Source organism: Pleuronectes platessa, chromosome 7 (genome assembly GCF_947347685.1).
Source record: "Pleuronectes platessa chromosome 7, fPlePla1.1, whole genome shotgun sequence".
NCBI classification, from domain to species: Eukaryota; Metazoa; Chordata; class Actinopteri; order Pleuronectiformes; family Pleuronectidae; genus Pleuronectes; species Pleuronectes platessa.
Window position 1 is genome coordinate 6,854,613 of NC_070632.1, and position 24,218 is coordinate 6,878,830.

Genomic DNA, 24,218 nt, shown 5'->3' on the forward strand with positions numbered 1-24,218 from the left:
AATCTGAAGTTTCAGCTTGACAAGAGGGAGGGGGGTCTCGAAGCACACTGCAAAAGCAAAATGGAAGCGGGGTGAAATGAATCAGGAGGCTTTTACACTAACAGTCATTAGGTCCATGGCTACTGGCCACTCCCATAGGGCGTGGCATTAAGTCTATACACATCAATCTATATGAAGAATCCATGCTTGACACTTACACAGCCATGTCTTTGGGTAGATAAAGCGAAAGCAAGGCATAACAGAAACTATGGCATGTGTTTCACAGCGTATAATCGCCTACGTGTTGTATATACTGTTAGGAGATGATTTGTCATCATAACTTTTCACACTGCTCCCCCTATACAGATGTAAAGGCATAATTTATTAGGCATATGTTATCCCTTCATCAGTGGCTGATGCAGGAGTTCATGAAAGCATCAAAGTGAACAATGAAGTAGTGGTTCTATCCAATCATCAGATCTCGTTCCCGGCAAAAAATGGAATATATTTTTATATGCAAATGTTTGTGAGCAGATCCAGCACAGAGGTGATTCTTTGCACGTTACTGAGACACAGACACAACTCCCCGGTGGTGATGCCGCTCCACAGAGAGCTGCAGAGAGTGAATCAGCACTACTTATCTATTCAGAGTACCATTAGTTATAAAGTCCCTCCAGGCCTGTTATCAGTCCAACCTTCACACCAGGTCTGTCCAGGAAGTCACCGCACACGGTTTACATTGGAATTCACTTACACCTCAGAGTCAGTGAGGCCTTCTGACGCGGACCCTCCACGGTCCCTCTCATCCAGTTCTGATTCAGGTTCAGTGGGAGGCCGAGGAGCTACATGCACCGGGCTTTGTTCGGCTGCACGATCCTCGACTCTGTAAACTAAACTAGCTAGAACACTTCTTCTAAATCCTCGAGGGAAGCCTTCGTGATTTGTTGTTTGTATTTATTTAAAAAGAAGATGTTAGATCATAACAATCTAAGCATTCTAACACATAAACATGTTATTGACACAGAAGTCTACGTTGGAACTCCTACGCCGTCTTTCAAACCCTGCCAGAGTCCGGTGTCTGGTCTCCAAATGTCTTTCCCTGCTTAGGTCCATGTCTGTTACACGCTCTTAGATTTGTTTGCAGTACGTCCATGAAGTATCTCGCAGCCCCCTGGAAGTGGATTGAGAGTTTTTTTGTTTGACATCCCTGGTTTTGGTCCCGGAGGTCACATGGTGCAGGACTTGTCCAGAGGGTCCTGAGGATTCGGGGCTGGAGGTTGTGCAACCGGGCCGGACTTGGGCAGAACCATGGGCTTGGGCCTCAAGGCCGGGGGTTTGAGCTGCACCCCCATGCGGGGCGCTACCATCGGCTTGAAGGTGCTCATGGTGTCGCTGGAGGAGCTGGTGCTGCGGCGGAGGGGCGGCTCGGTGTTGGCCGTGGACCTCAGCATCACACCGTGGATGGGGCTGAGGGACTCGCTGGAGCTGGCCGGCGTGGGACCCCCGCCGCTGCCGCCGGAGGTCTGCCGCTGCTCCAGGGTGTCCAGCACCACGTCGGGGGCGTGCTTGGCCGAGCTCTGCCGCTCCAGCTCTCGCAGCTCATTCAGAGCAGTGTTCATGGTTTCCTCTATGTCCTGCAGGAGGGAGAGAGAGTATGCGTCAGGGAGGATATGAAGGAACGATGACGACACATGACGGAGAGATGACTGGGAAACAAGACGGTTAAAAGTTAAAACATTGAAGAGTAGAACAGACACATGCAAAGATGGACAAACAAACACGAGAAGACATGGAAGTAAGGAGAAGGTGGAGTTTCAACAGAAAGTCAAGATGTAGTTTTTCAGGAAAACACCAAGCATGCGTTTTCCAGGCAGAAAGGTGGAGAATTACTTTGCGTCAGCACCTCTCCTCCTGCAAGCTTATGACTGTGGGAATGCAGAGATGACGTGGTGTGTTCATCTGAGCATGATCCCAGTCTGCAGGCAGACAGCCCAGCACAGTTTAACGTGCACTCTGTGACCTCTGCGTTCTAACTGAGCCTTTTCTTTACAAGCAAACATTAACGGCTCTGCTATTCAGATATATGGGACAGCAGTTAAAACAGAGCCACCGCCTTCCTGCGTGCGTCAACACACATTAGAACCAGTCAGGCGATGGTACAGTTTTAAATAGCTGTCTGTTTTTTTGATTATTTTATGTATGGGACCGATCCCAGTGTCGGACTACGCCCCCTGCTGTCTGCCTGTGAAGCTCGTCTTTTGCGTGAAGTCAGCACACGGACACAGTTGCAGCCAGAGGAAGCAGAAGACAGGGACTGACTATGTGTTTACAGGGCGGGGCAGGGCTTTGATGATGGAGGGAGCTGCGGTCGGGTCGCCGCTCGTCCCACGCTGACCTGTGCGATGCTCTCCGGATCCAGCGGCTTGCCCCCGTGGTGGAGGTGATGGTGGAGGTGGTGGGCATCGGTGAAGGCCGTGTACTGGCCTGAGGAGGTGGAGCGGCGGATCGGGGGGCTCTCCATCTTCTTCAGCGACTCGTGGCGGTTGATGTTGGTCAGGCTGCCGTGGCCGGTGCGGCGCCGGCGCTCGGGGCTGTCCATGGGCATGTGGTTGCGATTCCGCAGCATGTCCCGCGGGCTGAAGTGGCCGAGGACTGGCGAGCCCATCTCCGGGGTGCCGCCGTGGCCCCCGTGACCCTGCTGGGAGGGATGCACCATGCAGTGGATGTCACTGGGGCGGGCAGGGGGCCTTCGAGATGGCGGCTCTGACCTTTTCTTGTGTCTACTGGGATAAAGGAATGGGACAAACAGGGAAATTGCATTAATTCATTGCTTTCATAAAAACACAAAAATGACATCTTCTATCACCAAACTCTCAACCAATCAAAGCACCTTTTTTCTTTTATAAGTTAACTTTTTAGAAACTAAGGGAAGTTTATGTATTAACTGCTTTGTATTTGATGATTTAAGAGATTGATTGACTATATTTTATTATATCGCAGTCCTCCTTCAGACGTTGAATCCCCTGAATTGGACGTACAAGGTTTTAAAGGTTCAGTGTGTTAAGATTTAGAGCATTCTACTGGCATCACCTCCACCAAGGAGTTTTTCATCTGTTTGTTGGCAGGATTATGCAAAAACTACTCAACCGATGTAATGAAACTTTGTGGACGGTTGGGGCATGACCCAAAGTAGAACCCATTATATTTTTGGTGCAGATCCAGATCAGGGGTTGGGTCCAGGAGTTGGTTTGACATTGTGAGACGTTCTTCTACATTTTCGTTGTTTTTTCAGAAAGTAATTCTTTGATTAAAGGAATCAGACATGTTTAGGGGACAGATCTTTTTTGAGTGTGTGGAATTTGATGCAGATCTGAGGGGGTGGGTGGATGAGTGGGAGGAAAACCTAAAACATTTGTCACATCGATAAAAATAAGCATCATTATTGCGAGAGGATCCCTGACGTAAGTGGCTCTTGATAAACGTGTGTGTGGAGCAGAGTGGACCTGGCTGTCGGCCAGAGGAGGGAGGCCTGAGGTTCATCCGATCATCACCACAGGCTCCCTGGGAGAAGCTCCAGCTGCTGGAGCAGAATAACTGTCCTCTGTGTGAACCTGGACCCGCACAGCAGCGAGCACACCTGATTTCACGTGCACGTCTGAAACAGGGTGCCATAGAGCTGACCGGACACTCCTTTGTACATGTGCTTACTGAGTTATACATGATGTTACTCCACAGTAACAGCTACTCCCTTGAAGCAGCTCTATTGCATAAGAGGTCAATAGAGCAGCGCATGCTCGTCACTGTGGCTCCACCAGGCTCCGCTCTACATATTTATGACTTCCAGCTCCAGTTATGTTCAATCAAAGCAATAAAATCACTATCATCACGTTCATGCAGCAGGATGACCGAGCAGGAATGAAAATATAGAATTAAATATTTTATTAATCACAATCATTTATAATCATGTAGTACTTTAGATTATATTTTACTGGCAAATATGAGACTAATAATGTTTTATTATTATAGTCAGTTAAACTATTAAAGTATCTGCATTATTGGTTCTTTGTGATGATAAACAAGCAGTGAATCACTGAAGCAAATGGCCTAATTTATAGAGTTAATGTCTGAAGGCTGTCTCAGACATTATTATTATGACTAACAGGCGGCTTCATTACTGCGTGAAACAAGAAGAAATAATAAAAATGGATATTAACGACTGTGAGAACCTAAATAATTGTAATTCCGCAAAGACACTGTTGCTGATGACAGGAAACTACTCATCTTCCTCATTAAGTGTAAATATCTATATTAGTTAGAAAATAAATGCTGCTCATTCATCACAAAACCCTCTGGAAATGGATGTGAAAAAAAATGTCTGAGGTTTAAAAATATGAATTAATGAGCAGAAAACCATTTCTCGACAACACTAATAGCTACAAGGTCTGTTTAGACAAAGGAGGAGGGGGGGGGGGGGGATGTGTTGCAGGCACAGGGGTGGGGGGGTTGTGGAGAGAGAAATATAAATATATTTTTTCATTGTCTGACTGCAGTGGGAGATCTTGAAAAGTAAACAAGTGCAGGAGGCACTGCAAACCTGCAGGGGGCGCAGTCTACATTCATAACACAAGTCCCCCCCTTAAGGCAGTGAACTACAACCATGGCTGTATTATGACTTGCTCCGGATGCCGTCACCACATCGACAGCTCATACTTTGTTTGTTACGACCTTGGCTGATAATAAAAAGAAAATCAAGAGGCATTCCGTGGGTTCCTCTGCATCCAGACAGAAAGTGGACCCACTGTGAAACGTGGTGACGCAGGAACACACCAGTGAAACCGGCTTGTTTACCGACGGTGACGCCGAACTCGGCTCAGGGTGATGTTGATTGTGAACAACATGAGAGGAAAGAGAAATATCTATATAAAGCTCAGGATATAAATGATTCAAAACTTGCGAGGACTGTCTGAATGGAAGAGCGGAGAAGTGAGTGGGGGTGGAAGATGGATAGACAGGCGAGGAAGAGAGAGAGAGAGAGAGGGGGGGGGGGGGTCGCCTGGGAGCAGGTGACAGGTAAAGAATGATGTAGACGTCGGGTTCTGGGATTAAGAGGAACTTCGTTAGACTGATGTTGGAAAATACATGATTCTTTCCAGATATGCTCTTCGTCCACGTACTGAAACCTGCAGTGGTGTAAATATTGTCTCGAGCATGAATCATCAACATTTTAACAGCGGAATAGTGGGGGAATTGGGGTGGGGGGGCTGGGAAGTAAGTATGGCTCGGAATAAAATAGCGTTTGTTCATTAGTTCGGCAAAAGCCAAGAACAGATGTTTCAAGGTTGCTCGCTCGCTCCACCATTAGCAGCAGAACTAAAGAGGAGAGCAGGAGACATAACAGTGGCACACAGACGCTGCCAGAGACTGAAGTGTGATTGGATGTGGGTGTCCTCTGTGTGTGTGTGTGTGTGTGTGTGCGTGTCTGTCATTTATCCATGTATTTGTGTGTGTGTGTTCCATTCCACTGCTGATGACTAAGCACTGATGTGAAATGGATATTTAATACGCATGCCTCACAACGCAAAACTGTCTGGTCACTGGGAAATTAAACAGAGTGGGAGGCGTGCATCCCTCCACTGGTGATTAGGCGGAGAGAGGTGGGCTGAGGATACAGAGGAGCAGGAGGAAGGGGAGGAGGAGGAGGAGGAGCAGGAGGAGCAGGAGGAGGCCGTAAATGTGACACGGAGAATTGATTGTGTGTTCCGTACAACCGTGTGCTGCTTTCTTCAGGAAGCTGTTTATACAACTACGGTGGAGTGTAAGGGTCAGTTACAGAGATTTCAAGAATCATATTTTGAGAATAAAATTATTATTAGTAGTAATTTAGGATAAAGACGTGATACTTACAAGAAAAAAGTGGTAGGTATAGGCTGTGTCATTTTAGTGTGTGAGCAACTTATTAAGATATACTTTAGCTTAAGTAATAAGCACAAATAACAAAATTCTAAAAAATATTTCGGCTCATCAGCATCTCACAAGTATCAGGACTTAGAAAATATTGTTTGAGAAAGTGATTATCCTGAAGAAAGAACCACACGGACCTGCAGGAAATTGCCTCTTTTGTGGGGTAGGAGACGTTTTGATAGTGGTTCGACTTTATCATTGGTGACTGTTTGATGTTCAAAGGAGTTTAATAGTTTTTCATCAACAAGATTGGTTCAATATTCAAGAAGGAGTGAAGATTTCTCAAAAGTCTAGTCAGAGTTTGCAATGACATATTATTTTTAGAGATTTATCATTTACATGCATCTAACGCCTGTGTAGTTTTATTCACTTTAAATGTTGCAGCTGTTCATTAGTGGTTTTCCACTAATGCTAAACTAATCACTTCTTATCAACCAGGGGCAACATTCTTACAGAACTCCAAATGTTTAAACTGTTACATAGAGGGTTCAATATCTCCTGCAGAGTGAAAACCAACCTGGTGATGTAGGCCTCAGAGATGCGGGGGTCAGTGGGCGAGCTGATGTCTTTCCCTGAGCACTTCTCCTCTCCAGCGTGGCCGCTGCTGGCCTCGCTGTCAGCCTTCTGACTCAGAGTGTCTGAGAAGCTGTCATCTCTGGGACACAGAGAGAAGAGGAGGAGGAGGTGACAGACAAACAGAGGAAGAAGAAGAAGAAGAAGAAAAAGTTGGGGAAAAAATCAGTCATAGTCGCACTGTTGTTCGATGACAGGGTTCCATATCAGTTTCCTGTGTGTCAGCACGTCTCCCCCTCCCCCCCCCCCCCCCCCCCCCCCCCCCCAAGGTCCAGAAAGTCAGATGAGTCATATTCCTGGGCTTCTCAGTATTCTGGTGGTGACACCCACACGCCCACACACACACACAAACTGTATGGGTTTCAGTGAGGTTGTGTGACTGGATGCTGGGTACAGTTGGTGCCCGTCAGGCGACAGTAATCAGAGCTCCTGAGCTGCTGTGTATTAGCTGATATAAAAGACAGTGGACGCGCTTGTTTGCTGAGACAGAGCGAGGACGAGTGGTTTGTCATCGCACAAAATCTACAGACGGACGGGGGACTCGTGAGAGGAGACATCCTGTCCTGAAACAGTCTCTCTCATGTTTTATTCTGGGTTCTTTTATGGGACAAGTGAAGATCCCAACCCAGTGCACTCCGTCAGCCTCACCCTGTTCTGTTTAAGTAGAGAGCACAATGCTACTTCACTTCTGGACGACCCCGTACAGCTGTAAATTCCTCCGCTCTTTCTTTAACGAACAAGAAACCCCAGCAGCAGTAACCCTCCTGGTGAATTATTAATAGAGGCACAGTGACGGCCCAGTGACGGGAGAAAGAGGAGAGGAGGAGGAAACAGGGGACGGGCGTTCTAAATGGCCTTTTTGTCGACCGGCCACTAAGTGATTGGAGTGTTTCTGTTCCGGTCCTAACGAGACAGTGAATGCAGTTCATTAGGCCCCAGCGGTCGCCATGGCAGAGTGTACGCCTGTTAGTGCTGAGAGTCGGAGACAGAGAGGAGAGGGCTGGTTAAGGACCCTGGAGATGGAGAACGTGCCACGGCTGAAAGAGGACATCAGCGGGCAGGACGGACGAGGCTGCAGGTCCTCTGTGCACGAGGACCCTTCAGGCCACCCGAGGGTCTGAGGCCTCTTATACAACAACGACAACAAAGACGAGGGGGGATGTCTAACCATCATCAGGAGAACTGGAGGATTCTTCTTTAAACTAAAGCTCTAGTGCTCTGAGTGGAACTGGGACCAGTTAACACACATGGAGGAAAATCTACATTTCCTCAGTTCACCACCTGCATCCATGTTTTTGCTTTAGTACTACAGAATTGTAATTAGTGTAGAAACGTATGTACTGCTAAGTATTTTTCATAATTTCATAATTTCCCCCAAAACCTAAAGACTCTAAATATATATATAAATAAATCCGATAAATCCGATAAAGATCAGAAAACTCCATGTCTTCATTTGATTGTTTATTCTGAGTATCTCACACAAGATTGTTTACATGTCATAGACAGAATGAGCCTTATATCTGAATATTGCTGTCCATGTAAATCTAGTCAGCGTTATTCACTTCACTGATTGGTGTATTTGCGTAGTCGCACAGTAAACAGGCTACACATAAACACACTCACATGTCCTGGACCACGATGTACTGGTGCGGCACCAGGCCGTCGATGCCGTTGTGCCGTCCCTCCCACCAGTCCTCGGACGCTCGCTGGTACAGCAGCAGGGACGCTCCCTTCTTGAAGGACAACTCCCGGGAGGAGCGGCCGATGTAGTCGAACTTGGCGATGGCTTCGATGGGCTCGCCCTCTGTCAGCGGAGAGAGAGAGAGGAACAGACGGGTGGCGTATGTCAGACGGGGCGAACGAACACATCAAGAGGAGGCGGCTGTTAACGTGTGTGCAGTCGTTTCAATGACAGCGGTTCAGTATTAGGAAATAAAAATCTCTAGGGACAATACAATAAATGCAGTTATACACGTTGGCTCTGGTACAGTTGAGTATCGGCCTGTTTACAAGCGTGGAGCTTCCACAGTTCAACGTGTGCTGAGCCAGTTTGTTACTTTAGTTGTGGTCAATAGTAACCCAGCTGGACGACACCAGGCCTGGGCTGCAACAGGCCCAGAGGAGGTTTAGCAGGGTATTAATAGAAGCTGGGGAGAGGAGATCCATATGACTCAGGGGCACGTCAGTCACCACTTGGATCATTAGATTGGTTTGATAACTAATCGATAACTGGTCAAACATCCCTGGATCAGTGACACGGGATAGAAAGGAGGTAAAAGTTAGTGCAGCAATACTAATTAATGGTAAATTGCTCACTCAATGTTATAATTCATTTATAGTGACCAATCTCTCCAAGTCCAACTTTTTATGTCCAAGTGACTGAAGATCTGCTTTGAGTTGATGTCAATCCTGAATAAAACATCTGTGGTTCCAGCTACAGTCGACTCTCCGAGCCAATATTCATGCACTACAGCAACACAGGTCTAAAAATAGCGTCTTTATCCCTCCCTCACTCCTTCCCCTGCCCTCCTCCGATCGCACTTTCTCACTTTAAGTCAGACAAGGGGAAGGGGGGGGGGTCCCTGGACAGACATAGCCTCACCCCTAGCACTGCCTCTCTCTGTACACACACACACACACACACACACACACTGTTAGGTAAGAGAACAGAGCAAATGGCTGCAGCCTGCAGTGGCCGTGAAAAGCCAGCGTGATTTATCTTTCACAGGAGCTTAAAAGTAAGTCCCTGGCAAGCGGAGAGGCCACGTGAGAAAGCGCCTGAGCAAAGACGACGGTTACATTATTTTTCCTCAGTGTCCTTTTTAGCCATATCTCGATAATTTTTTTTCCTTGTTCAACGTTTAACTGTGGCCACCTTCCTTGCCCTCGCTGCGTTGTCAGGATTGACAGGGCGGGTGTAACGTGGCTCCAATGAAATGTGACAAGCAGGAATTTACTGCCTGAATTAATTGAGCTGCACTGCGGGGGGGACAAGGCCGTTAATAAAGTTGACAGGACCTTCACCGGTCAGAGGGATTTTTCCTCATCTCGGTTTTCTCTGGCTCTTGCCTTTTACTTCCACCTATCCATCGTTCCTCCTCTAGGTCTCTAAATGTCCGTCTGAAATCTCGAGACACACACACAGACACACACACAGACACACACACACACACACACACACACTCACTAGCACTGCAGTGACGTGGCTGCGGCTGAAAGCATCGGGCTATAAACTCTACTCTCGGCGCGGTAAAGGATGCCCTCGGTCATGTTGTGCAATTACAACGGAGAATCGTTGCAGACTCTACCAACCGAGGTCAGACGCTCTCTCTCTCTCTCAAACTGCGACTGGAGTTAAAGACACGTTGAACCCTGGGAGCTGGAGGCCTGTGGTGTGAGAGGCAAACTGTCGGATGTCTTACACAAGCCACTGGAGCGACGTCTCCACATCCATACAAAGAAAAACGATCAATAAAATAGAGGTTATACTTTTCTTGTTCCCTTCTTCTCTTCTAGCTATATTTTCCTCCTGCTATGTGGATGATAAAAACACGAGAGCGGGTAAGAGATACTTTTTTATGGGTGAAGCGATGACCCTCCTTGTACAGTAGAATCCACTGCCCTTTGACGCATGAAAACCAACACACACAACATGCCTGCTGGGGCAGATGACAACAAGGACATGTAGCCGTACTCCTGCAAAGACATAAACATATAATCAATGTGCCAGCCAGTTCAACTCTGACCTTGTAGCAAATTTAGTAGATAGGACGTCGATGTATTGATGGTGTGTGCGAGAAGTGCCACGCTAAAAACCTGAGCGTTTATCATCCTGCATTTCAGCCAGGGCCCATGAGACTGTCATGTGTCAGAGCCCTGAGCATAGACACAGAGACTGGGACATTATATAGATCTGGTTTGGGCCTTTCATTGATTAATATGAGAGCTGCTTCAACCAAGAAACATGAGAAGGACAGATACACAGTAGATGGTCTAGTGTCACAGCTTTAATTTTTGTTTCATCTTGGTTTGGATTCAGAATAAGAGAGGAAACTTGAAAATGAAAATGGCTTCATCTGGCTGGTTAGAGAATTCTGAGTATTCTGAACTTACCGTCATGCAAGTGTTATCAAACAACTGAAAGTGAAATGATGTAAGGGAGTTACACATTTCAAATACTGATATATGGGCCAATGTATATACTAAAACAAAACAAATCTCAATCATTCCTACGTTATAAAACCCTTAACTTGAATTAAGAAATTGGAAATCCTCATATTACTCATATTGGCCGATATCATCAGTCAACCAATAAATCGGCTAGGCTATACAATTCATCTGTGGTTAACATTTGACAGCCAGCTCTGTGACACAATGTTAAGGTAATACACAAGAGCCACAAACTGAGAATAAGCTTTATTAAATATCTAAATTGACCTTATTATAGCTTTAGCATTTTCTCCTCTAACACCAGACTAGAGCATCTATCACACAGCTTTATCCTCTGACCGGTTCAGCTCATCTGTCTGAGTTCCAGAGCTCCAACACACTCCAGGAGTCGAAACAATCAGACTTCAACGTGGGATGATTTTTACTCCTCTTTCTTTCTCTTTTCCTCTCCGTCTCCTGCTCTCATACTCTCAGCGCAAATAGAATTTGATCCTCGAGACAAGACGAGAGAACAAGAGGTGCTCGTAACCAAACAGGAAAAGACGTTTGCTTTTGTGTCTGAAAACGGAATGAGGTCATGGGGATTTAAAAATAACCGATGACAATAACTTGACCACAGTTCAAGACTCCACGGGGAGGGACACAGTCAGTGTCTGACATCCTCCTCCCAGTCTGCACAGACTAAATGAAAAAACACTTTTGGATGAAAACCCATGGCAGCAAGGGGTTTCGGGGAAAATGTAATCTTCCATTAATTACTTAAAGAGTTGATGGCTGCCATGTGTGTTTTACAGAGGGAATCCACGCATGCAGGAGTTTCCCTGTGTAATCACACGTCCGCTTAAGTTACACGAGACCTCCAGGTGATAGCTTCAATTTGGAAGCCGAGGGAATAACGTAACGCGAGGGGATCAACCATACGTTCCCAGCGTCTATGGAGACAGATGATGAGTGATGACGGGGAGCCCCGAGAACTCGTCTCCGGTCGTGAAGAGGAGACGGGATTGGGGCTAGATGTTGTCACCATGGAAACAGGTTTAGGGATGTCTGTTACCAGGGGAAGACTGGGAGACGTGGCTCAGCTATAGGTCGATTCTCCACTCATCACATTTTGTACATCTGGTCAGCGCCAAGTCAGGAGTATTAATCACTTTTTAATGAGCTGGACTTTTATTGTCTTTCTGCTTTTCTTTGGAAGTTAAACAGCGACCACCCCCCCCCCCCCCCGTCTGAAACTTTGGCTTCAACTAACTCGCTCATTATTTGCTTTGGACCCAACCACCCGGCGTCCGTTTCACCAAAACAAAAGGCCCACATGTACGATCACACAACTTGAAACGTATCCCGCCCGTGTCTGAAAGAAGCAAATCGTTTCCTCCAGTGGTTACATGAGCCTGGAGTGTTTTTTAAATTCATATTTCTCCTGGACACATGGAGATGTCGTTAAACCGAGAAAACCCAGACTGTATCGTTTCTGAAAAGCTATAAAATGGGACACTCTTGATACACTCCATACTTTTTCTATTCTTTTACAGATGAATACAGCATATTTTTCACAGGGTAATGAAAAAACTCATTTCAACCGAAGGCTGTAACACTTCAAAGAAATGTTCCCAAGGGGTTCAGGGGGTGCAGACCACCATGGTAATTTGTAAAAAGGGGACATGGAGATGTCCCAAGATCCCGAGGGAAAACACTGTATTAGAATATGAATGGCTGCATGTCACTGCAAGTCCAGTTCCCTAACCCTTCAAGGTTACTGCATTTACCAGGCTGAAAGGCAGGATTAGCTGCACAGAGCGGAATTTAACCCTTGCAAGGCAAAGAACACGGGGGAAGTCTGGTGTGAATGTGACAGATTTCCACATACAACTTAACAGCTAGTTGTGTGTTGCATGTTTGTACAGGCACTCACCGTCCTCGCTGGTGTGCGTCTCGGTGCCTCCCTCGTTGTCGACCTCCTCCAGGGCTCCATGCTCACTGTAGGGGCTCTCACTGTGGAGACAACAAGCAGAACATCAGGGTCACGGACACGGCAACAATTGAAGGGTCAGTTACAAAACAGAAATCAGGACTGAACATTTTCCCGTTGTGTGGTTTCACTTCTTTTTAGGGGTTAGTTAGAAACTAAATCAACAGGCAAATCTCATGACAAGAAGAGAGAGTTTGCACAGCTAACCATGCCCTTTGAGGTGTACTGGTCCTCAGAAGGTCAGTGTTTACACTGGGGCTCGAAGAGGACACAAAAACAAGTATACATGCATTCACACAATAGATTTGTGCAGCTAACACACACATACACACGCGTTTGTACTTCTATCTTAGTGAGGACACTCATTGACAGAATACATTCCCTAGCCACTAACCGTCACCATCCAAACTAAAGGCCTAGCCCTAAAACCAAGCCATAACCCTCAATCAGTCCATTGAATAAGTGAGGATGTCCTCACATTCCAAAAATGTCAGCCAAGACAACAAATGACAAATCTCCTCAGGGCTTCACAAGCTTCCCTGGAGGGACACGGTTGTGCTGAGACAGGTGATTAGCTCCAGCCACAGATAAATCCCTGTCAGTCTGAGATGATGCCAGGGCATCGAACAGGAGAAACGGGGTCAGGTAAAGAGAGGGAGAAACAAGTGAGTAGCTAAGACTTTGGGGGTTGACCTCAGTGTGTGCCGCAGTTCACCGAATCGTCCTCTCGGTGCCAGGTGACCTCTGTCTTTCTCCTCCTGCTGTGATGGTAGTAATTATAGTCATTGTTTCAGCGTGTCTCACCCAGAGAGCGCTCCACCATCTGAAGTCAGCGCTGAGGCATGCTCTACCTTGTCATGTTCCTGAACCACAGACGTCTAATTGGCCTGTGTAATTACTCATATCTTCTGCGCAGAAATTCTACTGACACAGCTGCGACGCTGGGAGTATACGCATACCTGCATGTTGAGTGAATCCCTAAAGAGGTAGGGTTGGCTCCATTCACAGAAAAAAAAGAAAATGGAATAAGAAAACCACTGGTGCAGACTCTCAAACATCCATCTTTTTTAGAAAAGCTGTGCAGCTGCATGAAGTGACCTCATCACAGTGATTCTGTATGTGCCTGGGTAACCTACGACACCAGTGACAGTCCCAGTAGCCACATATTGTCTGGATCCTCTTCTGAGTAAGAGAAAGAAGCTCAACCTTAAACTAGAATGGCATTTTGTAGAGCGCATTCAGTGAAACCACATCTAAATTCACTTAATTTTTAAGTTTTTGAGTCTGACCAAATTGCTTAACATGCCTTATTTGTTTAAAAAAGTAAAAATCCATGAATTATTCTCAGAGAAATCCACAAAAACCATGAAACTAGCAACCTCACATTGTAAAAAAAAAAAAAATCCTGCATTGGCCCCATGATTCAGATCTGAACCAAAATGTAATGGGCACTTCCCTGACCCGTATTTCATCCTTCCACCAAGTTTCGTGGTCCAGTAACTTTTTGTGTCCTCCTTCTAAAAAACAAATACAGATGAGAACATTGGTGGAGGTAAAAAATAACTCCTCATTCCTCACCAATAATCTCCTCCTGCCATGCACTTCTCATAAATGGGGCCGTCCAGTTCTTTGGCGTCAGGGAAGATTGTCTCGTTGTGGATGATGATGGTCTTGATGATCTCGTTGACGTGGGCCTGGCAGGAGACCTGGTCCAGGGTGTCTGGCGTGGGCATGAGCGTGGGTCCGAAGCAAATGGCCAGATTGTACGGGTCCATCATGTTCTCGTCACTGTACTGGGACAAACTGGAGAAAGGGAATTGAAAGAGAAAAAGAGGGAGGGATAGATAAATGAGAGTGGGGACAGTATTTCACATCAAATCATGACTGACAGCCTCAAAGAAACAGTAATGGTTATTGTCTATAAACTCACTGGTTGAGGAAGGCGAATAGGTAGCGCATGACGATGAGGACCGATCTGGGAATGGTGAGGAGGAGCTTTCGGATGTAGAGAGCTCGCTCATACAGGCTCTCTATTCCTAGAACAGCAAAAAAATACAGAGGTGTTGTGTTAAAATCCCACTCCGTGAGTTTATTGGCCCCCTGGGACTCTTCAAAATGACATTTTCAAAAGCGTTGTTGTGAAAAGGAATTCCCCAGTGAATGTAACAGTACACCTTCCTTCCTCATTCAGTCACTAGGAGCTCTGAATATGCATTTCCATCACTGGGGATGGATACCAGGAGATCACTATTCTAATGGGTGACGCACTTCTTTTGTGTCATTAATCAAGTTTATCAGTACAAACAGTGTCCTGGTGGCAAAGAGGGTAACATGGTAAAATCAAGGGTTGTAGGAAAACCATCTGAACGTGGATATCTACTTTTTTGTGTCACCATTACACTGCATGAATTTAAAGGCTGAAGCCAAATAATTGTTCATGTCCACTTCAAGGTAGAAATACTGAGCCATGTTGGTGTCTTTAATCATATAAAAAGCAAGAAGGGGACATGTTAACATGGATTATCACCATAATATTGCAAAATGAATTAAGTAGAAATAAAATCCAGAGTCTGTTTTGTCCATTCACCTCTCACATGAACTGCACCACCTCAACATGCTCTACATGACAAACACCTTTCAATCTCATGGTGTTAAAATATTGATTATCACCAAGTCCCAGACTATAAAATACCAGAGCATATTGAAGCGAAGCCAATCACTTATCAGAATTACTGTGACTCTCTGGGGGCACCAGCAAAGAGATGTGATATGTGTGTGTATACAGAGGCCACAGGAAATGTATTAACTCTGTGGTATCGCCCTTCACCACTGCTGACACCACAGAGGAAGAGAAAGAGGAGAAGGAAGTCAGCATTCATCGTTAGCACTTGACAACCTGAACCCGAGTAGTGTTTCCTGCTTTGTTTTGTCCGAACATCTATTTTATTCCCAATCCTTCACTGACTTTTTTCTCACCTTACCACGCGAGTGACTTTATAACCTGTGAACTTTATAAAAGAAGCAAAAAAACATTGTGAGTCATTGTGATTTTGTGTTTTATCAAAACGCCGGAGGACGCCAACCTTTGTGTGTTTTATTACTCATCTCATTTGTTCCACTGTGGCACTTGAAGCAGCTTATTTTATTTGGCTGAGCTGCTGGCTGCTAAAAATAGTCCCGTCACCCTCCAGCCACTCTGTGCCATCTGGGATTCGGGCTTCTGGGATACTTTGGATGTATTTCATTTTTCATGAATACCTAACTAGGGATTCTGGGAGGCTGCTCAGTACTTCAGAAAAGCCAGTATTTGAAGATGTACTCCAATGAGCGCGTGAGAAAAATCCCCTATAAACACCTGTGTACTCACACCTGCACAAAACGCACATGCTGCCAGTTCCAAAATGAAAGATATCAGGGAGCCGCTGTTCGCTGCTGTGGAGAGCGAGTGAAGGGCAGAGTGATCTCCTAGCTGCTCTGAGCTGCTCCATATGGAATAAGCAGAGGGTTTTTAATATGGAGCCTGCCGGGCATTCAGCCCACACTGCAATCACTGGCATGTTGAGCCGGGGAATGTAAACAGGGAATCCCATCACTCATCCTGCACAAATGAGTAAAAGTACACCCACGACACACACTTCACCCGCACAAAGCTGCACAAGGCTTTACATCACATGCTGCGTCAATGTGACCGTGCATGTTCAATTGTTCTTTATCAGAGCTAAAAGCCCCCATATGTCATGTCATGTCTGAGCAGATCAGAGCACACAAAGAGCTGACTGATCTGAGAACTGACTCGACGTGACAATGCCACTATTCTTGGGAGGTCTTCAGTGTGGATGCAGCTCTCAACTCAAATAGTGCTCAGTTCTGTGGACATTTCACATTCCACCACCATCGAATAAGCATGTTCAGATAATAACCCTCTCAGTGCTCAGCCAGTTACCTCATAGTGTCTAAAGAAGACGCCAGAGTCTGTTCGATTTTGAAGTATGATAAATTAACTGTTTTTATTACAGGATGAAAAACAGTGAGGATCAAAATTTGGTCTGAGTGAGATTTCCTTTAAATGAAATTAGGTGATTTTAAAAGACAAAACACAGTGAAAACGTTCTTACTGATGCAGGAGAGCAGATCATTGAACCTCTCTTTGGGGAAAAGAGGGTTCTCCAGACCCCGGAAGTAAAGTTTGAGAACGCCGGCCACTGAGTTGATGTCGTGACCGTTCTCATCATCCGTCAGGGGGTCGTTTCCTAAGGCACAGAAGAGTCAGCAGGTCAGATGGACATCGATAAAAATCATGACTCAATGTGAAATATAACTAATTAACAAATAACTCAAAAACCGTATAGTTATAGTTCATTAAACATCTCTTACCTCTTTCAAACGAGTTCTTGATGTCATTGACTTCCAGCTGAGATCCAGACACACGGAATATTCCTTGATGCTGGAGGCCTGGAAAGAGAAACACAAAGAAAGTGAGTGATGAAGACGAAGAAAACAGCTTCATCAGTCTGAAGAGGCACATCCTGCTCTCTAAGCCCCTTCACTTTTTTAATTAAGGATAATTAATGAGTCAGGGAGGCGGCAATCAAGCTTTACTAACGTGTCTTTCAGCTGGGATTACGACTTACTGAGGGGAGAGGTCAAAGGTCGGGAGGAACATAATTAGTTTGCTGTTTGCCTTTTAGATTTCTCCCTGTTGCTCACTGAGTGGGATGACCCTGTGAACAGCTGACTGCTGTCACATCTTTAATGCTGAGAGCTTACAGTCTGTCACAGTGACATTTCGGATCTGGTTTAAAACAAATATTCTAAGTCATCACTCGTGCTGGGCTGAGCTTTCCCGTCTGTCTCCTGGTACACTGGTAAATGGCTGGGTCATTGTAAACAGGATGGAATCTGCATTTTCCCATGACTGAAGTGGAACACCCACTTTACATGAAAAAGAAAATGCACACGCCCCAAACAATCGCGTCCAGAAATCACTTAAGTGTCACTTTTCATCAAAGTCAGATAAACCCACAAATAAAGCAGGTTTGTGGATTCAACAAATTAAATATTTAAAAGTCATTTACACTTGTTTTATAAACAAAAGGGACAAAACGTCTTTACAATCCACTGAACACTAACACACTCACCATATAAGTTTATGCAGCGGATGCAGCTCTCCACCACACGAGGAATAGCCTGTCCAGAGTCCTTTAAAAGGAAAAATAAGAAAACACACAATGTCAGATCATGTATAGTTTGACTTTAGTTACATGCACAAGAGCTAGAGCCCGACCCGAAGGATATACAGTTTATATCCATAGCAAAAATATGATTTTATAATAGATTTACTGAACATACCATGAAATCAAATTTATCAAACAATAATTTAAAGATGTGACATTAAATGTAATTGTAGTAAATATAAGAAATTGAATAAATAGAAGAATAAAATGAGACTATATAGACTATAGCCTGTAAATGTCTGGGTCGGGCTCTTAGCAGCAACTTGTCAATGTGATGTTAGACGTATAAACATGCAAACACAGGGACAGTGAAGTTTGTAGGGTAACATGCAGAGTTAGGGTTGTAGAGGTGAAATCTGACCGAGACAGACTGAGTTGACATCACTGGCTTTTTTAATTGTTCATGTGCATTTGATCTCAAATTATATAAAAATCACTGACAAGCTTTAACAAGTTCAAACAAGTTGTTCGATGCTTATATTATATATATATATATATATATACTTTATATTTAGCAGCTGTCGAGCTCATCCTGTGTTTGAAATGAACAAAGCTCATCTTCAGAGTTACACACTTGATATGACTCCACACTTAAGATGTGAAGTGTGCTCTTGTCCTGCCTCGGTGGCAGCTGCTCCTGAGGCAGTGACTTTTACAGTGGATCTGTTCACAGGCCTCAGGGTCTAAAACACAGCGACCACGCCTCAGTCAACCATCACTGGATTACAGCTCTGAGGGTTGAGGCTCAGATGTGGGTGAAATAAAAAAATCATTGGAGTTTTGATTAAACCAGGTTTTTCTTCAATTCAGTCTGATTCAGGCTACACACGTTTGTTTAGTTGGTGAAGAAAACACAACATGAAGTGGAAAATGATGTTAAGACAGGACAGATAGAGGAAGTGAGCGCAGGCAAGCAGCATGGGGCCCCCCCGAGACGCTTCAAGGTGTCTACCTGATGTCGAGCGTGTGAGTTCCGACGTCCACGGCTACAGAAATGTCGCAAGAGCCAGTGATGGAGGAGGGGGGAGAGAGAAACAGAAAGAGAGAGAGAGAGAGAGAGAAAAGCAAGACCCAGATTAGGACCAGAGCAGCTGCCCACCAAAGCTTTATACTGAAGAAGAGTGCACCCCTCATTCCACTCTGCGCTGGCATCCGACCCAAAAGGAAACAGTGAGAGCTGGACCGGGCTCGGGCTCCCCCCCCCGGCGAGAGGCCGCGAGGAGGCAGGAGGAGGGAGGAGGAGGGAGGCAGCCACGACTCGCCAGCATCCGCTCCCTGACTGCCATCGGACTCGGCTGCTTTCACCGGCCCCTGCTCCCGCTCTGGAGGAGGAAAGGACGCCTCTGCCAGGGCGGCTCAGTGATGCCAGGTCAGCAGCAGAGTCAGGGGGGAGCTGACGGAGACAAACATGTATCCCTCCAACTGCCATTCCTCTCCTCCTGCAGCCCTCCAGAATCTGTCAGTGCCAGCCCCCCTACATCTCAGACACAGACTGCCAGAGCTCACTGACTCATGAGGAAGGTTTTCCAGAAGCCATCTTAGCACAAATATGTTGTTTTAGTTTTTTGTGTTGTTGTTGGAGGAATAAATCAAAGCTAAGATGCTTTGGGGGAACCCACCAAAATGGCCAGAAAGCCAGAGCGAGACAGAAAATGGAAAAGGAGGAGGAGCGACGTCGGGCGGACAGACTGATAATCAGTACCTTGATAAACGACTCCAAATTGCCATTAAATAACCTAACATTAAAAACGGAGCGGGGTCGAGCCCGCCGGGTGCCAGTGTGGGTTTTGAGCAGCCCGTTGGGATGTCTAGAATACAAAGAGTGAATTAGAACAAGGAAACAAAACAGTTCTTCTTTCAGAGTGTTCCATCTGAGAGGTTATTCTCCATGTCCTTCAAAAACTCCAGCTGAAGCCGACTAATCTCTAAAACCCTCCGGCTGAAGATGATGGACAGGAGGAGGGTTTTCATTTACCTCTCTTCTTTATAATCTCGTCCTTTATTTCTGCATAAGACATCACATGCCGGTGGAATCTCAGACCCCGCCGGGAGCACCCACCTCCTGACGGGCCCTGTGGAGACCTCCTCTCTTAGTTTGACTGTGTGTGTGTGTGTGTGTGTGTGTGTGTGTGTGTGTGTGTGTGTGTGTGTGTGTGTGTGTGTGTGTGTGTGTGTGTGTGTGTGTGTGTGTGTGTGTGTGTGTGTGTGTGTGTGTGTGTGTGTGTGTGTGTGTGTGTGTGTGTGTGTGTGGCTTCTCTTGACCTGTAGGACTCAGGTGAAATGAGTCCAGGACTTCAGGTCCTTCTGCCGCACAATTATAATGACAAAACTATTCAGCTGGAAAAGCCTGAGGAGGTTTTAAATATCTGATCGCACAAACACCGGGGATGAAATCTTTGCGAGACGAAGCTGGATTAATTTGGATATAAATAAATTATTGATTAAATTATAAATACATTATATAAAAAAAAACTAGAAATGTCAGATTAATTTAAGTTTAATGACTTTGATCCTCTTTGCTGACAGAAACTAAATGTCACCGAAGCTGTTCAGTTTCCATTGCTCAAGAGGAACAGGGAATGAAGTTAAATATTTGTTTTAATATCAAATACAAGTGAACATACTGCCTAATAAAAGCAATGTACGTAAAGATAAATGTTGATTCCACACTTGAACATGAATGATGACGTGTTTTCAAAGTTGCAAAATCTTAAGATGATATATTTCTTTAAACCCTGACAAACGGTACTTTAGTGACTGAAGAACAACAACTGGCTCCTCATGCACCGAACAGGGCTTTAAAAACACGGAGGCCAGAGCATCTAATCGATGCGGTTTGTATTTCCAGAGTCTAACTACAGGACTCCTCTGCTTTCATGGAGTTCACATCAGAACGTCCCGAGGCAAAGTGTCATCGCCTTGATGAGCTGCGACATGTCACAAGCGCTCCTGTGGCTGATGAGGGAAAACTGGATGTGAAACCCAAATATGCACGTGGATCCTTTAAGTGTGTGTGTGTGTGTCTGTGTGCGAGTGTGCACTTTACCTTGTGGTCATGTAGTCAGCTCTGTGGCCTGCGGGTGAGAAGAGAAGAGATGTGAGGGGAAGTTAAATGGGTGGACATGCCAGGACCTGTCTCTGAGGTCCCTGCGGTGTGTTGTGCACACGCCTAGTGGAGCATTTGAAAGCTGCCATCTGTCCGCAGCACAGGGCCTCTCGAGCAGCACTAACACAACCCATACACACACCTTTACGTGCACGCACAGACACACACGGAAGATTTGAGCTTCATTACAATCACAGCACAAACAAACATCTCCCAGACTCACAGTTGTGCAGTTTACGACTGACGCCGTCCCGCAGACACACTCATCATTACACAAATACACACACGCTCGAGTTCGAACAAGTAAGACTGAGCACAAAATAGCTTCCAACTGGTTTTTTGGCGGAAACGGGCGTATTTCCGTTTGTGCGCCTGCTCCAGTGACCAGAGTCTGACCCGTCTGCGTGACTCACACTGTACTTCAGCCCATTGACAGCAGCGTGATGAAGGAGCGTGTGGGAGGAGCACGAGGGTTCTCCTCTTCCTCGAGAGCACGCGGCTGCATCGCTAATTATTGCGGAGGGTTTGACGGAGACCACCGGGACCGCCGGTTAAAACAATGACTGACAGATTGTCCCTGGTCTGGTGGTAGATTAGCCGATGCCTACAGGGGATCCCACCAGTGTAGAACAAGGAGAGGCCGTCTTAAAGACCGCCACCCTGTTAATACGTGGCGGCCCATTAGGTACGGGGGGGGGGGGGGGAGAAATCAGTGACTAAGACGGATAATACAAGTTCACAATCCCCCTCGGCTCCGGCTAAAACCCAGATTACCATCTAGGAGCTCGGTCTAGTGGAAAAAGCAAGAAAACAGTGGGAAGTTTGCCACCGAGAGAAACTGGAATGATTGAGGAGAACTAAATATTTAAATACATATTTAAAAAGTAGAAATAGATTGGCTCCGATCGACAGCGTTGGAAACATGAAACCCGAGTGAACGAGACAGTTTCTTCTTTTTCTTTATTTTGACGCTTGACCTTTACTTTCTTCTTTCTGCTCTACTAAGTTAATCACTTTTCTTTGGTGGGTTTATCCACATCTAAAAATTTACCTACTAATTTAGGTGTAATTCATTATTTATCATGTTGGCTGTTTGGACACTGTTTGGTTTAATGTCCTGATTTCTACTGAGTGAACTGTCAAAGTGACATTTAGAGAAGTGTGAGTAACTCCACCTGAACACTGGGAGCTTTTAGAGGCTGGTTAATAAAACAGAGACGGTGGCCGTACCTTCCCCGAGTGTCCTCTTCAGCAAGTCGTGTTTGGCCTGCAGCTTGGAGATGAGATTACTGCCCTCCAGAAACTCCCGGAATTTCTGTGGAGAATTGAGAGTAATTACACAGCGGCCCTGAGAGTGCCAGCCACGGCGCCCGCTCCTCAGACAGCCATCGCACGATAACGTGGCCAAGGGCAAAGGACGCGCCGAGGATCTTTTTTAAAGCCTTTATCGGAGCATGTCCATCTCCAGACGGGAACAGGATAGTGGTTAGTTTTACAAAGTAGGAACAATTTCGGGGAGAGCTTGCCCTCTAACAGCTGATCAAAGGTTTCAAAGTGGGGGGGGGGGGGGTCTGGTGCATGAGATTCAGAGTTTTAAATCCTAAAGAGTTTGCATGCAGAGATTAAAGTCCAGATAAAAGCGTTGAGCTCATATTCCTGACAATTTCACCTCCTCTAAAACATCCAAGTTTAGAAAGCAAACCGAGGCAACAAATATTGCATATATAAAGAGATTTATTTATATTTTTGTAGATAAGTAAAAGACACCTCTATTCTCTACAGGCTCACACATCCACTCACCATGAAGTAGAACTGCTCCGTCTCCTGCTGGTTGGCCCTCCTCTTGGCCATGCTGGGTTTGCTCAGGTACGTCTCGGACACGGCAGACTTGACCGACTCGGTGGACCGGCTGTGGTGGAAGCACTCGGACACGTCGTAGTCCTCGATGGTCACCATGTCCTGGATGGTGGTGAGCGTGGCCTCGGACGTCTTCTTGATCTGGGAGCACAAGGAAAGAGGGACAATGAGAACGGGTTCGTCGTTGGCTGCTCAAACGCTAAATGTCATCTCTTCACTGTGACCCCGTACACACTTGGTATTAACATGTGGTTTTTGTGATCTGATCTCAAGTGGAAAGATGTGGGGCCACATTTTAACACCAGGTGTGACACACGCACTCAGAGCTGTCCACTAAGGATCGGATGACAAACACCACATGTTAAGACCAGGTGTGCACAGGAGGGCCTAGCATGATGTAATCATCACAGCCTTCAGCTTATACCCCCCCCCCCCCCACCCCCCATCCCAAGAGATGCAGTTTCCTAAAAAATTCACCAGCCCCGGTACACGACTCCATGCAGCGATCCATCTGCAGACACTCAGAGGAACCAGAGGTGAACAGAGTCGGCTGGAGATGGTTCATGTGAAGATTCATTTCTCTAAACACCTCTTCCGTGTCAACAACAACAGTGCATCTCCTGGATCCTATAAATGTCAGAACATTGGCTGAGTGTGGTCTGCGACTGGGAGGAAAAGATGTTTAACCAGTGCCAGAGCTGGAATCCAGTATATGATGACACCAGACAGAAATAACAAACTTTACCATATAACTGTATAAACTATGAAAAATTAAGTATGAACTATGAAGTACACAGAGGTGATGGTAAAAGGTGGAGGTCGACCTTTGGGTATAACGATCTGATGTGATATGATTTAAGATGTAATTTGACAAAGATTGAGGTTTCATTGAGAATGGGGTTAAACATCTGGACAGAAGAGTGTGAATTATTTAAATTATAAAAGCATCTACAGTGATACTGCCGGCTCTGGGAAGTTTATTTCAGCTAAATTTATCTCATGGAAATGGATTGAACATTTAAAGTTTCATTGCAACCCATAAAGTAAGGCTGAGCCATTTCACTCAAAACGAAAACTGCGAAGTCATAAAGTTATAAAAGTCATTTTTAGGATGTTTCAGTTTTAATTCTTGGACGAGAAATAATTAATTCCCTCTAATACGAGAATAAAGAGACTATTTAAAATGCCCGGTTGGGATGAACACAAATAACTTTTTTGCAAATAAGCTGAGTGACGTTGAATGAAAACAAACTGATTAAAACCAGGGAGCAGTCAGGTCAACGGCAATTCTTCTGTCGGATGTTTAATCCCTCAAATTAATTCACTAACTGCCAAGTTATAATTTTAATATCGGAACATGTTGACC

At 45.6% G+C, this 24,218-nt stretch overlaps 1 protein-coding gene across 1 annotated transcript in view; it reads right to left on the reverse strand.

Annotated features, from left to right (window-relative positions):
- Positions 1-916: 916 nt before the first annotated feature.
- The window catches only part of srgap1a (SLIT-ROBO Rho GTPase activating protein 1a), a 76,522-nt gene continuing 53,220 nt past the window's right edge, over positions 917-24,218 (reverse strand). The window contains exons 9-22 of the mRNA XM_053427984.1: positions 22,796-22,993; positions 22,226-22,310; positions 20,936-20,963; positions 19,592-19,697; positions 17,794-17,854; positions 17,030-17,107; positions 16,771-16,905; positions 14,586-14,691; positions 14,234-14,458; positions 12,599-12,678; positions 8,137-8,317; positions 6,458-6,595; positions 2,375-2,762; positions 917-1,613 (exon numbers count right to left, since the gene is read on the reverse strand). Coding sequence (XP_053283959.1) covers positions 1,206-1,613; positions 2,375-2,762; positions 6,458-6,595; positions 8,137-8,317; positions 12,599-12,678; positions 14,234-14,458; positions 14,586-14,691; positions 16,771-16,905; positions 17,030-17,107; positions 17,794-17,854; positions 19,592-19,697; positions 20,936-20,963; positions 22,226-22,310; positions 22,796-22,993 — 2,217 coding nt within the window. The 3' untranslated portion in view covers positions 917-1,205. The remainder of the gene's footprint in view (positions 1,614-2,374; positions 2,763-6,457; positions 6,596-8,136; positions 8,318-12,598; positions 12,679-14,233; positions 14,459-14,585; positions 14,692-16,770; positions 16,906-17,029; positions 17,108-17,793; positions 17,855-19,591; positions 19,698-20,935; positions 20,964-22,225; positions 22,311-22,795; positions 22,994-24,218) is intronic.